General features: G+C 57.1%; 3 protein-coding genes across 3 annotated transcripts; 2 read left to right on the top strand and 1 right to left on the bottom strand.

The window, feature by feature from the left end:
• Positions 1–2,850, top strand: PGP (phosphoglycolate phosphatase; the record flags this gene model as incomplete). The annotated part of the gene is made up of 2 exons (XM_018086424.3): positions 1–136; positions 738–2,850. Coding segments are annotated over 2 exons (462 nt in total), but the record flags the coding sequence as incomplete, so codon positions are not given.
• A 2,582-nt stretch (positions 2,851–5,432) lies between these two features.
• On the top strand, positions 5,433–8,407 carry BRICD5 (BRICHOS domain containing 5; the record flags this gene model as incomplete). Its single annotated transcript, XM_018086353.3, has 5 exons — positions 5,433–5,600; positions 6,031–6,183; positions 6,453–6,560; positions 7,012–7,165; positions 7,642–8,407. Coding segments are annotated over 5 exons (678 nt in total), but the record flags the coding sequence as incomplete, so codon positions are not given.
• MLST8 (MTOR associated protein, LST8 homolog) lies at positions 8,131–12,467 on the bottom strand. The gene is made up of 8 exons (XM_029965269.1): positions 12,376–12,467; positions 12,248–12,299; positions 12,006–12,168; positions 11,834–11,909; positions 9,932–10,084; positions 9,729–9,853; positions 9,115–9,278; positions 8,131–8,633 (listed from the first exon to the last, which is right to left on the bottom strand). Exons 2-8 carry the CDS (start codon positions 12,261–12,263, stop codon positions 8,515–8,517), a joined length of 816 nt encoding a protein of 271 aa, XP_029821129.1. The 5' UTR covers positions 12,264–12,299; positions 12,376–12,467; the 3' UTR covers positions 8,131–8,514.
• Between the last annotated feature and the right edge of the window lie 6 nt (positions 12,468–12,473).

Below are 12,473 nucleotides of genomic sequence, written 5' to 3'. Positions count from 1 at the left end.
GTGGGCTTCGACGAGCACTTCAGCTACGCGAAGCTGTGCCAGGCGCTGCGGTACCTGCTGCAGAACCCCGACTGTCTGCTCGTCGGCACCAACCGCGATCACCGGCTACCGCTCGAGGGCGGCGCCGCCATCCCCGGTGCGCGGGGCGGGAGGGCGGAGGGGGTGGTCCCGGTCCCCTGGCTCTGCGGGACTCCGTGCTCAGCTCTAAATCATCACACCTCAGTGCTGTGTTGATAAAAGAGGAAGTTGCACCTCAACATGAGGAAGAACTTCTTTTCCTTGAGGGTGGCAGAGCACTGGAACAGCTGCCCAGGGGGTCGTGGAGTCTCCCTCTCTGCAGACATTCCAACCCCACCTGGATGTGTCCCTGTGTCACCTGCTCCAGGTGACCCTGCCTGGGCAGGGGGTTGGACTGGGTGGTCTCCAGAGGTCCCTTCCAACCCCAGCTATTCTGGGATTCTGTGTGGCAGCCCAGGTTTCCCAAAGCCTGGACTTTGCCTCACAGCACCCCTGAAAGAGGGATAATCCATGCTGAACCTTTACTCAGGGAATAGTGGTTCCTTTTCTGACTCAGTGTGGGACAGAATTCAGCCCCCCGAGAGGCTTCATGTGCTGCCTTTGCCTGGGGCTGGCCTGTCCCTGTGGCTGTGAAGCCAAGCTGTTGTGTCCCCAGAGCCCTGGGCGGGTGTGGGTGCCGGGAGCCCTGTGCTGGCCCTGACTGTTCCTGCTGTCCCCAGGGACGGGCTGCCTGGTGAAGGCCGTGGAGACGGCGGCGCAGCGCGAGGCCTTCATCGTGGGCAAGCCCAACCGCTTCATGTTCGACTGCGTGGCCAGCGAGTTCCAGGTGGACCCCGCCCGCACCATCATGGTGGGGGACCGGCTGGACACGGACATCCTGATGGGGAACAGCTGCGGGCTCACCACGCTGCTCACCCTCACCGGCGTCACCGCGCTCGACGAGGTCCAGGCACACCTGGACAGCGACTGCCCCGCCAGGCACAGCCTCGTGCCCGACTACTACGTCGACAGCATCGCCGACCTGCTCCCGGCCCTGGGCGAGTAACGGGGCAGCCCTGCCCCGGGGACAGCCCCTGGGCTCGCCCTGTGGCAGTAACCTGCTCACTAGGTACTCCCTGGAGTTAGCAACCCTTAGCTTCTCACCTCTCTGTCCTCTCGGTATGATTCTGTTTACATCTCACTCCTGAAATGCACTTTGGAACAAAGGGGGCATTACAGTGGCCCCCAGGGCTGGGGGCTTGGGGCTGGTTTTAATTATAAACACATCTCTCCAACGTTAGTGATGCTCCACGGCACAGAGTCCTCTGGACTGGGCTGGGGAAGTGGAGCTGGTTGATGTGAGGAGAAGGGCTGTGTTCTGGCCAGGCTGGGCCATGGCTCAGCCTAGTTCGTTCAGGGAAATGACTCTGGGGATGTGCAGGACCTGTGGTTGTGTTTGGAAACACTTGTGGAGCGGGTGTTTGCCCTGGGGATGATTCTTTTTCCCCTGTTTGGGGGTGTTCCAGGGCACAGCCCTACGTCAGGTCACAGAAACAAATTCGTCTCCTTCATTTGACCACTGCAAATTGCACCTGTGACACAGGTGGGGACGACCCCACACGAATCCAAACCATGGCTGCTGCATGCTGTGTCTGTCCAGGGTCAGGTGTGTGTACAGCACATACATACACAGGCACTCCCTGAGCCTAAAAACAGAGCAAAATATATTTAAATTATAAATTTAAGCAGAGTCTATGATAATATATCTTGTTTCCCAGGAGGGAGGATGAGAGGAATGTACTTACTGATGACAGTAGCTATAATTCTCCTACATGCAGAGTCTGTAGCCATGCAGGACTGTCCTTCCCTCCTGCTGCTTCCCAGGAATACCCAGATCGATCCGTACCGAGTTCTGTGCTTCCCTCAGCATCAACACAGCTGCTTGCTTTGGCTTTAGCTGCAGACCCCAGATCCTGCTCAGTCCCTGGATGGGTGGGGGCTCCTGAGTGTGACAGTGGTACGTGCTTCCTTCCCACCCTGAGGTGCTGATCTTCCGCGGGGACCAGGCGCGGTGGGGCTGTGAGGAGGGCTGGCTTGCTCAGGGATGATTTCAGTTTGGTCTCCAGGTGGGCTTGGGTGACAAAGGGCTCAGCCATGGCATGGGATTCTGTGCTGGCTGAACCCACTGTGAAAGCTTTTACGTTATAGAATTAATTGAAAATTATATATGCAAATAACACGCTTCTATTCCATAGATTCCAGTATCTACAGTTCAGTTTTAGCACTGGTTTTCCTTCGGGTCCTGCTGTCCAGCTGTGGCAGTGCTGATGCCATTTCCTGCTTGGTAACTTGTCACCTTGCTTGTACAGCAATAACTCTGCAGTTCGGAGGGTCTTGGAGTTCCCACAGTGTTGGCTGATCCTTTAGAAGGGTGTTTGTTTGTAATCTGGAGTTGTGGCAGGAACTGTGGATGATCTCTTCCCTGCTCCTGTCTCAGCTGGAAGGACTGTGTGAAGTCACCCAGGTAGAACTTGCCCTGGATCTGGATAATGTGGAAATGGACATTATGGATTCACTGCAGGTCGTGTCTGATGTAACCATGTGTCTTTGGATTCAGTCCCTGTATCTGGTGCTTTTAGTGTCAGGAAAAGGCCAGGAGAGGTCCAGCCTCCCTCTGGCAGCTCTGCCCTGCCGAGGGTTCTCTCTGGCCAAGGGAGCCATTGCCTGGACTCAGGGATGCTGGAATGTGCTGGTGGCGCTGTCAGTTGTGCTTCAAAACACTCTATCAGCTTCCAAATGGTTTTTAATCCTCTACTTGAATTCCCATTAAACTCTCAAATGTGCTCTCCCTGATACTGTGTCATTTTGTGGTCTTGTCTCCACAAGCTTTGGTGCAGCTGTGCAGTGGGAATCCTGGGAGTTAGGGATGCAGTTTGGAAGGGACCCTAAAAATCACACAATTTCATCCCCTGCCATGGGCAGGGACACCTCCCACTAGCCCAGGTTGCTCCAAGCCCCATCCAACCTGGCCTTGGACACTTCCAGGGATGGGGCAGCCACAGCTTCTCTGGGCAACTTGTACCAGGGCCTCACCACCTTCACAGGGAAGAGTTTCTTCCCAATATCCCGTCTAACCCTGTCCTCTGGCAGTGGGAAGCCATTCTGCCCTGTCCTGTTGCTCCAGGCCCTTGTCCAAAGTCCCTCTCCAGCTTTGTTGTGGGCTCTCTTTCAGCCAGTTTGGTCAGCCCTGGGTCATGCTTGGTAGGAGAATGTCCCAAAGCTGCACTTTCCCTGGGTAGACACCACCTGAAGGAATTCAGAGCTTTTCCTTGCCTCCACACTTTGGTCGTGTCTGGCTGGCAGGTCTCAAACGCTCTGAGGGCTCCTGGACTGCACAGGACCTGGTGATCTGGGAATGCTGCTCCCTGGGGTGTTTCCCAGGGCAGGACACGGGTGGCAGCGTGGGTGGTGAGGGTGACACTGTGCCAGGGCCCTGCCCGGGCTCTGAGCGAGGGCTGCCGGCGGGGCAGGGGTGTCTGTGCGGGGCAGCAGCATCGGCGCTCGGCGGAGCACAAAGTGCTGCTGAAAGGTGGAAGCAGCTGCTGCCAAGGGCAGGCTGCCCCTGTCCCCTGCCATCCGATCCCTCAGTGAGCCCCCCCGGCCCTGCCAGCCCCGGGGCCGCACAAAGCCCCCGATTGTGGTGCCGCAGGGGCAGCGGAAGGGCCGCGCCGGGCACTGACAGCAGCGCTGGGCTCCGCGCCGGGCACACCTGCGGCTCCCGCGGGGCCCTTCGGTGTGAGGGACGGCTGTTTATGTGTGGGGGATGCACGTTCAGGTTTCCCAGGTGTGCCTGGAGCCGGGATCATGCCCAGTCTGCGCGTGGGCAGGAGGCAGAGCGGCAGCAGCAGCCAGGTCCTCGCCTGAAGAGGAGGATGGAGGGTGGGGACAGCGCCAGCCCTGCTGCCCCTGCAGTGAGTATCCCTGTTCCCAGCAAATCCCGGGCAAAGGCTGGCTCTGTCCTTCCTCTGGGACTTGACTTTGGACAAGGGCGTGACAGGACAAGGGGGAATGGCTTTCCACTGCCAGAGGACAGGGTTAGATGGGATATTGGGAAGAAACTCTTCCCTGTGAGGGTGGGGAGGCCCTGGTACAGGTTGCCCAGAGAAGCTGTGGCTGCCCCATCCCTGGAAGTGTCCAAGGCCAGGCTGGATTGGGCTTGGAGCAACCTGGGCTAGTGGAAGGTGTCCCTGCCCATGGCAGTGGGGTGGAACTGGTGGGCTTTAAGGTTCCTTCCAACCCAAATCATTCCAGGATTCCATGATTCTATCACAGACAGAGCCCCTGCTCTGTGCTTGCCTGATTCTGCTCTGAAGTGGCTGAGATCCCACCATTCCTCTGGATCCTGGTAAGGTTTTATTCATTCCCCAGCACTCCCAGTTCAGCTCCTGCGAGGCTGTCAGCTGGATAGGTTGGAAGCGCCTGGACTTACAGGGGTTAAACCTGTTGGGTAACAGGTCAGAGGTGCCAAGGAAGCCTGGTCTGACACTCGGGATGAGTGTGAGCCGTGACCTGCCGAGGGCTGGGAGCTGCTGGATTGCTCTATTTGCACCTTTCCCACCTGAGGGAATTCCATTAGCTATTGAAAACCTGCCAGTTACTGCAGGGCTGGGGCTCTGCTCTGTTGGAATCAATAGGATTTCAGATATGTGCAGTTTTAACTCACTGCTTTTCTGGGGGAATAATCTGGAAGTTCTCTATTTCCAGTCAAGATCTGTAACTGCCCCAAAGCTGGATGAGCTTGTGCAGTTGGAGCACATCTAACCCTGGGCATGGATTGAATTTCTCTGTCCTTCAGAGAACTGAGAAACATGTTAATTTTTTTAAGTGTGGCTTGTGTTTGAGATTATTGAAAGCACATTTTCTGCTTTGTAAAAATCCTATTATGTACCATGAAGTTAAATTTAATTGCTTTAACATAAGAATTAAAGTAAATTAATAGAGCCAATGGAAGTGTCACAGGACTGCTGAGCTGTTTTGCTTGGTCTCATGGAGAACAACTTAGCAAGAAAATTCAACACAACCAAACACAGGGAGGGGCATGGAAGCAGGATCATTCCACATGGGGTCTGATTCCAGTGCTGATGGCTCCTCTGGGACTTCTGCTGTAAACCAAAATAATTTAATTTGTGGTTCCCTGTGTGTGGAAAGCTGCCGCTCCAGCCCTGCCCTGGGGGTGTTGCAGCTTCTCTGGCTGTGGCAGTGCTGGTTACTGGGATGTGGGATCTGGAATTCCAGCACTGTGGGAGGAAAGCTCCATTATTCCAGGTGCTGTGATGGTTTGGCTGTTCTGCACTGCAACCAGTTTGCACAAGGATTTGTGTCACGAGCAGGAAGCGTGTTTGATGATGAAGAATTGGCAGAAGGGTCAATTTTAACTCCTGTTCCTCCTTCCTTTGCCCGGTTCCCAGGACAGGAGGGCCACAGCACGATTCCCAGCTCCCCCCAGGACCTTCTGGATCACCCTGTCCATTGCCTTGATATTATTTGCAGTTGTTGGCATCAGTGTCGTGGGGGTTCTCAGCTTATCTCCCAGCTCTCCCCAGGTAAGGGATCCTGATCCAGGCAGGAAGCTCCTCCTGCCCACGGCCCTGGGTTTTGTGGGAAGCAGTTCCCAGGAGGGATGAGCGGGGTGAGATCAGGGCTGGTTTTGGCTGGATCCCATCCTGGAGGAGGCAGGAAGGTGCCAGCAGGCTGCAGGCAGGGCTGTGGCAGTGGCAGGGAGTCCCCTGGTCCTGTCCTCCAGCACCTGGTGCCTTTGGCATGAGGGGCACTGGTGCCTCTCCCCAGCCCTGCATGATGGAGATCAGCCTGTCACAGATCATCCTTCCTGTGGGTCAGAGCTTCCCTCTCTCCATTCCTAAATCCTCCAGGCTAGCAGCAGGGACCAGCACAGGGCCCAGGGGGGATGTTGGTGGGAGATGCTGTGCACGAGCAGCTGCTGGTGGGTGCTGCCTTTCTGCTCCTTGTGCCCAGGCTGGCTCCCAGCTCGTCCGACTGACACTGCAGGGCCAGCAGGACCCTCTGAGGAATCAGACAGCCTTGGTGGACAAGTCCAGGAGCACTGTCACCTACTATGTCACCTCGCAGAGCAACCTCAGTGCCGTGGTGCTGTACGACAGCAGGAACGTGAGTGCCTGGGGTGGGGGGGTGAGCAGAGCAGTGCCTGAGCTGGGTGGGGGTAAGCAAAGCAGTGCCTGGGCTGGGGGGGTGAGCAGAGCAGTGCCTGAGGCTGGGGGGGGGTAAGCAGAGCAGCCCAGGCTGCTGGAGTGGGAGCAGGAGGCGTGGGCCACCCACCAGCTCTTGCTTGGTGCCTTTCTCTGCACCTTTAGTCAGGAAAGACAATGCAGGGGAGAGGAGGAATGTCCTGCCCGCTCTGAGGGCTGTCTGTCTGGCAGGGCTACGTGTGCTACAAGCCCGTGGAGCAGAGCACGTGCTACCTGAGGAGGATGGACCCCTGGGACCTGCAAACCCTGCAGGCAGCTCTCAACATGTCTGAGCAGAGGGTGAGCAGCTGCTGTGGCCATGGCAGGGGCAGCTGTGAGGATGGGGGATGGACTGGCCTTTGATCAGGGTCCTGGCTCACTGAAGGCCCTCTCCTGTGTGGATTTGCAGGGGTGACTCCCCACACCAGCACCCCAGGTGTGGCTGGAGGAGGGCAGGGGCTCTCCCAGCCGAGGGGAGCAGTGTCAGCCCCCTGTTCTCTGCAATTCGTGCCAGGGGGGCTGGCACAGGAGCAGGGCTGTGCCCACCAGGTTGGGCTCCGGGTAAGCTCAGAGCAGCAGCTCCCGGGCTTATCCATATCCCCACTCCTGTGGGACAGGGCAGCTGGCAGGAGAAACCTGCCCAGCTGCCAGGGTACAGACCACTGCCAGGGTGCCCTGGAGGGCAGAGCAGGTCAGTGGAGCAGGATGGACAAAGTGCCTTGGGAGGATTTAACAGGGATGTTTCTTTCAGGCCGAGCAGCTGCTCCATCACAACAACCAGACCAAGTACTACCGGGAGTTCCTGGGCATCCTGCCGGGGGAGCAGGTGGAGCCCAAGGGCCTGGGGGAGGCTGTGCAGAGCCTGTGTGAGCACACATCCATCTTCTGGGTCCGCAGAGGGCAGGGTAAGTGGGACAGTCCCCTTGGCAGGGGAAGCACAAGCTTTTCTCACACCTCTAAGAGGATCAGGCTCTGCTGCACAAAAGCTGATGCATCCCTGGACAGTCTGCCAAGGCCCAGGACAGGGACAGGTGACCTCTAGTGCAAAATCAAACCATTGTTCACCATCCCCCTGTGCTGGCTCGTACCCACACCCTGCCCTGGCTGGGATGGGCTCCGAGCCCCCACCCCGGGCAGCACAGCCTGACTGCACAGCACAGCCAGCACACAGAGCTGTCCCCTGGGACACTGCTGCCTTCATCCTTGTCACCTTCATCCTCACCACAAGCAGCCTGCCGAGCTGTCAGTCTGCTCTGTCTTGCTCCAGCTTTAATGAGGAAGGTCATTCCCTGAGGCTTTCCACTTGCTTGGCTCCCCAGGGAGTCGCAGCTGCAGCATCCAAGCATTCCTCTCACCCGCTCCTGTCCTTGCTTGTTGGCAGGTCCTGGGAGGCAGCGGCTGATCTACCTGTGCATTGACATCTGCTTTCCAAGCAACATCTGTGTCTCTATCTGCTTCTATTACCTCCCTGAGTAAGTGCTGAGCTGTGGACACCCTCTTGCTGCCCTACATACTTGAACTGGATTCCTGAAAAGCCTCTGATTTCCACAAGGAAGGTAACACCACCATCCCCAGAGCCTCCTGCTGATTTCATGCTGCACCTCAGGAGGGTTTAGAGAAACAAGAGGCCTCTGCTCAGCACTGTCAGCACAGACAGTCCCTGCAGCTCTGCCCCAGGGCTGCCATGTCCATAGCAATTAGGAGCCCCAGGCCTAGAGGAATCCCAGGGAGTAGCTGGTGTTCTGGGGCTCCATGCCCTGCTCAGCACAAGGTGGTTACATTTGTTGGGGTGGTTGGCTTTAGGAGAGCAGCTCTCCAAGTCACTTTATGAAACACTTTGAATAAAGGGATTGCAAACCAAGACAAGAGCTGCCTTTCCTCTTTGCTCAGCCTCTTCCATTCCTTAGAAAGTCTCATTTTTATTTTTCTCCCACTTTGGGGTACAAGAACATACCAAGCTGTCAGCAGCTGATGCCACAGGGATTCCTCCAGCTCAACTGTACCTGTCTCCCTGCAGTGGGATTGTGTCTCCCTGTCCCATTCCCTCCCTTAGAGGCCACACACATTTCAGCAATGTCCTGCTCAGAGCTGAAGCCTGGTCTCACCCCAGGCAGCTGCAGCTGCTTCTGCCAGAGCCCAAGCCCTCTCCATCAGGGAGGGGACAGGCACAGTGCATGTCCTGGCTCTGGAGAGGGTCCTTGTCACTGCAAGGCAAGGGGAAACACAGAGCTCCTCTCCTTCCCACACGTGCCCGTTATCCCAACACGCTGTCGTTGAAGGCAAGGCAGACCACGGCTTTCTGGTGGCCACTGTACTCCCTCTTGATCTCTCCTGTCTCCACACACCACAATCTGGCCAGGTTATCAGAGGAGGCTGAAACAAAGAGTGAAAAAAGGAGTGGGATGTATATCATTACATTTTAAACTTCTTCTTTTACTATTATTATTAGAAATAGTTTCCTCTTGCTTTACTCATCACCATCCTTAGGGCTGGTGATGAGCAGCAAGGCAGAGCAGCTCAGTGCATTTCTGTATTAACTGGGATTTTAATAAAGAGCAGTGACTGTGGAAATCACCACAGGTTTGTTTTGAAGGGACAGCCACGCTGCACACTGAGAGCAGCACTGATCCCAGGTGAGACCAACTGCAACCTGGAGACCCCCTCTCTGGTTTAAACAGGTGTCTCTTGCAGCACAGGCAGAATGCTCCAGGGAGTTCAGCAGAAGGTGCTGGGGGGGTGAGCCTGGGTGCTCCCAACCCACCCACACCCATGCCCAAGTCTGGCAATGTCCCAGCCACAGGAACTGGCTGGCCCTGTGCTGGTGCAGGGCCCTGGCACGGCCCAGGTGCCTCACCTGTGACGATGTACTGGGAGTCCCCAGAGAAGGCACAGTCCCACATCCAGCCCCGAGACGTCTCCCCGGGGTTGTTGCTCTTAATGCTCAGCTCTGTCATCAGAGAGAAGTTTGAAGTCCTCCAGATCTTGCAAGTCTGATCTGCAGAACAGGTAGCCAAGAGCCTGCAAGGAGGAGCCATGTGAGGGTGACCTTGTCAGTCACACTGTGTACCTACAGGCCTCTGTTCACCATGGGCCTGGCCAGTGATGGCCTGGAGACCTGCCTTCACTGCACTCACTCACATCTCCTTACACCTGTATTGTCTGATTTATGAGATTTCAGCTGAACAGACTCCAGGAAGGAGCCCACACTCTGCTCCTGGAGATCAGCAGTGGGATCCCAGCTGCAGGAACAGCTCGTGGCTGCAAACCTTGCTGAGCTCAGGGAGCACGAGTGGGACACGACTGAGAGCAACCCCGTGGTGACACATCCCCTGCCTCCTCCCTGGGGCCCTGCAGCGTGGAGCCAGCATCAGCCCAGCTGGGGGCACAGCTGGGGGCACAGCTGGGCTCTGCCTGCCCGGGAAGGCCTGTGTTTCCCATGGGAGGGAGGAGAGGGCTGCCCACACTCACGTGGAGTCGGGGCTGAACTTGCACTGCAGGGCGTAGCGATTGTGCGCCGGGATCTTGGTCTTGGGGATCAGCTGCGTCACCTCCTCGCCGATGCCGCCCGTCAGGTTCCACACGTAGCAGTTTCCCTGCGGGGAGACAGTGGGATCTGTGCCCCCAAAGCCAGCCCGGATGTCCCCGTGCCGCCCCTCGGCCCCCCAGCTCACCGAGCTGTTCACAGCCGCCATGTAGCTGGCGTCGGGGTCGATGTGCACAGAATTCACCGACACCTCGGGCTCCGGGATGAGCTGCTCGTTGTGGTCGGTCTTCAGGTCCCAGATGTGGATGGCACCGCTCTGGTCACCCACGATCAGCTCTGCCTGCAAGGGAACAGCCCCCCGTGAGCAGCAGCCCTGAGCTGACACCCTGATCGTGCCCGTGCAGCACCACGGGGAGTCCTGCTCTGCTTTGAAGCATCGGGGTCCTGTTCCGCCTCCTTTTTCCCCAGCACAGGGCTGTTCCACACAGTGGCTGCACGGAGAGCAAGCCAAGTCCTGACTCCTGTTACACTCTGCAAAAGGCTGTTTCCCTTCCCAGAAGTGTTTGTTAATTTTATAAAGCCCAGAGCACACAGCAGCTGCCTGAATTCCAGAGCTGTTGCACACCTACAGCTCCAAACAAAATCTACAGGAGCCAAGTGATTTTCAGCACATCTGAGAGGAAGCATTTAGATGCAGGTTGGCCAGTGAACAACTGAAGCACTCAAGAGCGCACAGATACCTGAACAACACAACCTGGACTGGCTTTTTTCTCTCTCTCATGCCTTCTCAGGGGAAGGACAAGAGCCAGCTGAAGGGCAGAGTCCTGGCTCTGATCCCACGCTCAGAGCAGAAGACAATGCTGGCATCCCTCCACTCAGGCAGGGCTTTATCGACAGCCCTGCACTGCCCACAACTCCAGCAGAATCCCTAGAGGAGATCAGGTCATCAGGCACAGCTAACCCTGGGCCTGGGAGCACAGCCTTGTTCTGAGGAAGACAAACACCGCTGATATATTTACCTGACTGCACAGAAGCCTTTCCTGGGCACTTTAATCCTCAGCCCCTCTTAGCAGGTGTAAAGTGCAATTCCTAAAGCCATCACGATTTACCCAGGCCATGAGGAATCTGGGATAACTGGAGCAGCGTCTCTGCAGAGGGAATTGCAGAGCCATGGACCTATCTGAAGAAATGCTGCCACCTTTGGACTAATTAACCACGTTCTGCTCACAAACCAACACTCTGCACCTCAGCAGCATTTTGGTCAGTAATTATTTCCCATCTGAGACCTATGTGCAGCAATACTTTTTTTTTACCATAACATATTTTCACAGCACTGATACCACAGGAGCATTTGGGTAAAGTCTGGTCCAAATAACTGATCTCAAATCTGGTCTGAAATTCCCAATTTGCAAAATTAAACCTTTGCCAAATGAAATGCAAAGGAACACTTCCATTACTCAGCATTTTACAAAGGTCTGTGCTGCCCTGTCTGCAGGCAAACCCACAGCCCTGCAGCCCAGCAGTCATAAGCACTGCAATGATCCCTATTGATTTCCCTGCTAATGCACCACATTCCCTTCAGTCTCATTCCAAGCCCCAGCCCTCCCTCTGCTCAGCAACAGCTGCTGAACCCACTGGTGGATCTCAACCAAACCTGATGGGAATCGTGGCTGTGGGCCCTGAGATGCTTTTTCTTGCCAGCAGTGCCACCCAAAGCTCCTGGCACCAGCAGCTTGGCCAGGCAGGGGGCAGATGGGGGGTGGGAAGGAGGCTGCTGCCCGTCCTGCAGTGCCACCATGGGTCTGTGCCACCAGGAAGGTCACCCACCCCAGCCACCCTCCCAAAATCTTCTGCTGAGATACAACTCTGCAGCCCCTCAGATTTACCCAGAGGAGCCACATAACAACTTGTCCAGAGGAGCTGTGGCTGCCCCATCCTTGGAAGTGTCTGAGGCCAGGCAGGACGGGGCTTGAGCAACCTGGGATAGCAGAAGGTGTCCATGGCAGGGAGTTGGAACAAGGTGAACTTGAAGATCCCTTCCACAGGATTCAGTGTGCTGGGAGCCCACGGAAGGAGCCAGTTTGCTCACCTGGTTGGGGTGCAGGCAGACACAGTTGATGGGAGCGTTCACCTGGAAAATGCGCTGGCACTGGAGGTTCCGGGACCTGCAACAGCCGGTGAGGAAGGGGCATGTTTGGGAGCCTGGGATCAGCCCCGCAGCCCCAGGACACTGCTGGAGGAGGGGAGCCCCCCGTGCCCACCTGAGGTCCCAGATGCGGGCCATGCAGTCCTCGCCGCCCGTGTACATCCAGCGCCCGTCCTCGTGGAACCCCACCGACGTGATGTTCTTGCTCACGCCGTCGTAGTTGATGACGGGGTTGGGGTTGTTGGAGTTGAGGTCGTACATGCGGATGTGCTGGTACCCTGCAAGCACCGGGCAGGGCGTGGGCGCCGTCCCCGTGCCCGGTGTGCCCGGCGTGCCCGGCGGGACGGGCGTGCTCACCTGCGGCTGCGATCATGCTCCGGTCCGGCGTGATCTCCAGGGCGTTCACCTGCTGCGGCCGCCGTTAAGGTCGGTACGGAGCATCAGCCGGGCCCGCCCCGCGGCGCCCCGAGCCCCGGGAAGGATACGGAGTCCTGGTGCTGCACCGTGCGGGTGCAGATGCCGCTGTGCGCCTGCCAGAACCGCACGGTGTGGTCGTAGCCGGCCGTGGCCAGGATGACGGGGT

This window comes from Manacus vitellinus, unplaced genomic scaffold (genome assembly GCF_001715985.3).
Source record: "Manacus vitellinus isolate BGI_N305 unplaced genomic scaffold, ASM171598v3 scaffold_93_pilon, whole genome shotgun sequence".
Classification (NCBI taxonomy): domain Eukaryota; kingdom Metazoa; phylum Chordata; class Aves; order Passeriformes; family Pipridae; genus Manacus; species Manacus vitellinus.
The sequence above is the reverse complement of the archived record's forward strand: the minus strand, read 5'-3'. Positions and strand labels throughout refer to the sequence as shown.

Excerpts from the sequence above, each read along its gene's own strand:
- MLST8 (XM_029965269.1), bottom strand. Across the intron at positions 10,085-11,833 it reads TCTGCCTGCACCCCAACCAG|GCAGAGCTGATCGTGGGTGA; the intron begins GTGAGCAAACTG and ends GTTCCCTTGCAG. Across the intron at positions 8,634-9,114 it reads CTCCCAGTACATCGTCACAG|CCTCCTCTGATAACCTGGCC; the intron begins GTGAGGCACCTG and ends TCTTTGTTTCAG.